This window comes from Octopus bimaculoides, chromosome 5, assembly GCF_046866305.1.
Source record: "Octopus bimaculoides isolate indiv1 chromosome 5, ASM4686630v1, whole genome shotgun sequence".
Taxonomy (NCBI): Eukaryota; Metazoa; Mollusca; class Cephalopoda; order Octopoda; family Octopodidae; genus Octopus; species Octopus bimaculoides.
The window spans coordinates 24472347-24476989 of NC_142932.1; the positions used below are offsets into that span (position 1 = coordinate 24472347).

At 35.4% G+C, this 4643-nt stretch overlaps 1 protein-coding gene across 2 annotated transcripts in view; it reads left to right on the plus strand.

Moving 5' to 3' along the window:
* LOC106876418 (uncharacterized) overlaps window positions 1–4371 on the plus strand; it is a 6251-nt gene extending 1880 nt beyond the window's left edge. For both annotated transcript variants that reach the window (XM_014924961.3, XM_014924962.3), the window contains exons 2-3: window positions 1–90; window positions 2582–4371. The exon at window positions 1–90 is cut by the window's left edge and continues 107 nt beyond it. In XM_014924961.3, coding sequence (XP_014780447.1) covers window positions 1–90; window positions 2582–4076 — 1585 coding nt within the window. In that variant the 3' untranslated portion in view covers window positions 4077–4371. The remainder of the gene's footprint in view (window positions 91–2581) is intronic.
* Window positions 4372–4643: the final 272 nt, after the last annotated feature.

A 4643-nucleotide genomic window follows, 5' to 3' on the forward strand; every position in this document is an offset into this window, starting at 1 on the left:
TGGTAGATTATGTAAATTCGCCAAAGCTAACCCAAACAAAGAGGCGATTGTTTACTATGACAAGAATCTCCAACGAACCTCTATAACACGGTATGTGCTACTATTTTCGCTATTATTTTTTAAATCGTTTAATCTTTTAATATCTTCAGTCATTAGAGTGCAACCATACTGGACCGTCGTCTTGAAGAGTTATCAGTCAAATGAATCGACCCCCCAATACTTTTCTTTCGAGCCTGGTACTTATTCTATCGACTCTTTTGCCAGACCGCTAGGTTACGGGAACATAAGCACACCGGCATCGGTTGTCAAGGAATGGTTGTGAACAAGCACAGATACAAAGACACGCACACACACACACACGCACACGCAAACGCACACACATATAATGATAATAATAGTAATAATAATAATAATAATGATTATTATTATTATTATTATTATTATTATTATTATTATTATTATTATTATTATTATTATGATTACTACTACTACTACTACTACTACTACTACTACTACTACTACTACTACTACTACTACTACTACTACTACTACTATTATTATTATTAAGGCAGTGAGCAGGCAGAATCGTTAGCACGCCAGGCAAAATGCTTAGTGGTATTTCGTCTGTCGCCATGTTCTGAGTTCAAATTCTGCCGATGTTGACTTTGCCTTTCATCTTTTCTAGATCGTTAAAAATAAGCACCAGTAGAGTACTGTGATCGATTTATCCCCTCACCCAAATTTCAGGCTTTGTACCTATATTAGAAAGGATTATTATTATTATTATTATTGAGTGAGAGAGCAGCGCATGCCATCAAAGTGACACTGAGGTAAAATATACGAAGCCCAGAATACCCATCATGACTACACGTCTGATAAGGCTACAGCGCGCACATTCATCACAATCATATGAGCGCGACATGATGATCTCATATCAAGATCAACAGCGCGTGGCCTTGCAGATGGGGCCTAGTTAGTTCTCTGAATAAGGTTTGTTTTAAGGATGATGAACAAGACACCCATGTATCCAGAAGAAAAAATTTTCAAACCCCAAAGAATTCTTCTCAACACATGGCTATTGATGCTCCACCACTACTTCTGCTCGTGATCAGAGATGCACATATCGTCAGCCACCAGCGGACATGATCAACTGGTTAAAGTCAAACAACTGACAAGCAAATCCGTGGTACCGAGCAAAATATTTACTGTAGACCATCTTTTATACCAAGACAAAACATGTACATAATGACACTTCCAATCCGTTAAAATGAAAAGATATGAGAGCCACAGCCTGGTACTACATCAGGGTATTTATTTTTATTATCATTAATATCATTATGAGAGAGCAATGCATGCCATCAAAGGGACACGGGGGTAAAATATACGAAGCCCACTATACCCATCGTAACTACCCATCTGATAAGAGTACACCAGGCACATTCATATCAACCATATGTGCGTGAAATGGTGATCTCATATCAAGATTCACAGTGCATGACCTTGGTGGGGCCCAGTTAGGATTTTCTTCAGGTCGAGTAGCCCCTCCCGCTCAAACGGTCCCTGATATTATAATTATTATTATTATTATTATTATTATTATTATTATTATTATTATCGTTGTTGTTGTTGTTGTTGTTGTTGTTGTTGTTGTTTGTTGTTGTTGTTGTTGTTGTTGTTGTTGTTGTTGTTGTTACCATCGTCATTATTATTCAAAACAATTCGATTCGGTCTCATGCATCTTAAAGTTTCGTAGGGTCGTCACTGAAACCTATAATAATATATATTACTCTACTACATGTGTTGAGTGCTTCTTTCTTTCGTTTGTTCACACACTTGTGTGTATATATATATATATATATATATATATATATGTATATATATATATGAGCGCGTAACGTAGTGGTTAGTGCATTCGGCTCACGATTGAAAGGTCGTAAGTTCAATATCCTCAGTGACGTGTTGTGTCCTTGAGCAAGACACTGCGTAATCTCCGTTGCAACCGTTTATGTCACGTCTTACAGCCTTTACATTGTTCACAGAACATTGAGCCGCAGCCATGATGTCGGTATTTTGATATTCGGCATGATTCATTATGATAGAGATACTTCTTATCAGTTATTCCGACCGCTGCTAGTGCTCTATGTCACCTAACTTTTTCTCAACTATAGATGTAATTTCTATGTTGTCTCCAGCACCGTTGACTGCACACCAATACAACGAACTGTTCCTGAGAAAAGGAATTCTCTCCATACATGCATACATACATGCATACATACATACATGCATACATACATGCATACATACATACATGCATACATACATACATACATACATATATACATACATACCATGTCTAGATATGCAACTATATGCATGAGAATACATACATAGAGTAAAACATACATACACACAAACAAACAAACAAATATACCCTGTTGCTGATGTTGAAATTCCAACGAAGGAGCCTTGATTCTAGGTTAGAAACCGGCTCTTTCTCTATTGGCAAGAAATCTTGAAATGAAACTGAACAATTACATACATGCAAACATACATTTAACTATCTATATATTTTCACTTACAGAAAACAACTCTATGATGGAACAGAGCAGTTTGCTAAAGCCCTTGTCAAGCAAGGAATCAAGAAAGGTGATCGAATTGCCCTCTGTGTATCGAACTGTGTTGAGTGGATGGTATATGACAGTGGTATTATGATGGCAGGAGGATGTTCGGTGAGACTCTGGGCCGGACAAGCTGATTTCTTACCCATGCTAGAAGATTGTGTGGCAATAATTTTTGACTCAGACCCAACATTTTATAATTTATTACACAAAGAGGCAAAGATTTCAGAAGACGGTACAGTAGTTAGTGAAACTTTCCCAAAACTGCGTTTGGCCATTAATGTTTCGAAAACAAAATCACCAATTAAAGGTCTAAGTCTTCAAGCGATGTTAGAACTGGTAAAGGAAGATAAAAGTGTAACCCTTCCTTTGATGGAGGCCGAAGATATCACTATAATTCTTCAAACATCTGGAACAACAGGAAAACCTAAGCGGGTTACTCATAGCAGCTTTGATATCATTAATGCTTCAGAGGTTTATTGTAAAGAACTTGATTTAACTGAAAATGATACATTTTTCAATGAACGTTATTTTGGTTTTGGTGGTGCATACCCTCTCTCATTTATAGCAACTGGGCTGAAATATATCTCTGCAGATATGTGTAGCCTAAATGCCCCAAAAGACTTCACCAAACTGAAAGGAATCTTGGCAAAAGAGGGATGTAAAAAGATGGCCTTACTTCCATCAGATTTACATTTCTGTCCAGAAAATAAAACTATGATGGATTTCGTTATGATATCAGGTGACATAACATCCTTAGATAATGTGAAGCATGGTTTATCTTGGTCAGCATTAATCGATCAACATATGGCCGCCGCTGAAACTCTAATAATTGGTCATAAGAGCTTCACGAAAGCCAACGTTGATAGTTATGTTCCTGGAATAATTGGTCGACCATTTCCAGATGTGGAAGTAAAAATTGTGGATGATAATAACACAATTGTCGATATCGGCGAAGAAGGTTATTTATGTGTGCGAGCTGTATGGTGCTCAAAAGTGAATGCTGACGGAGAATCAATTCAAGACAAAGGATGGTTTAAGACACGAGATATTTGTAAAATGACTGAGAATAAGGAACTGATTTTGTGCGGCAGAGACGTTGACTACATTACGAAGTCAGCTAGAAAAGTATCAACTAGATTTGTTGAGCAACATGTATCAAGTTTTCCAGATGTAGACGATGTCGTCGTTGTCCCGATTCCAGATGAAGTACACGGAATGAAAATTTGTGCTTGTGTCATTATGAAAAACGGAAAAAAATTTGATGAGAAATCCATTTTTCAATTCTGCCAAGAAAATATGCCTGAGCCAAATAACTTTGACATCATATCATCTACTCCAGATTATTTTCTAGAGTTTAACAAATTTTCTAAACTAGGAAATGGAAAAGTTGATAGATGTTCAATGAAAACCATGGCAATTACGCGTTTAATCAAAAAAACAAATCATTGTTGTTAGAAAGCCGGAGTCAAAAATGCCCAATAAAATGAAGAGCATAGATTTCAATTTCCCTCGTTTCATATATTTTGATTATAAAAGAACTCGAAGGAAACAAAATCTACATTCAATCAAGAATAGATACTAACAACCGTATTAAACCACCACTATGTTTCACTCTAATTAATGTAAGCAAACTTATACATCTAATAAATTGCTATATCGCACTTCTTTAAATTTAATTTTTTATCATTTATAATCAAATTCAGAGTAATTGTATTTTTTCTTCCTTTATGAATAAAACTATTCTGTCTGATATTGCATTGAGTCGTTTTATAAATTGTAAAATAATAAAACCGAAACGTATTGCTAACAACTTAACAGCTGGAATCTTATAGATAATAAATGTTATCTTTATTTTAATTATTATTACACAGCTTCATTATTAGAGAACAAAATGCATGTAAACATCTGAATTGTTAATGCAACAGTGTTAATTAGATAAGCTCCCGAACACTATTAATTAGAAATAGTATTAATAATTTATGATAATAAAGCACGATAAATATTTGTAACTATTATGATAAA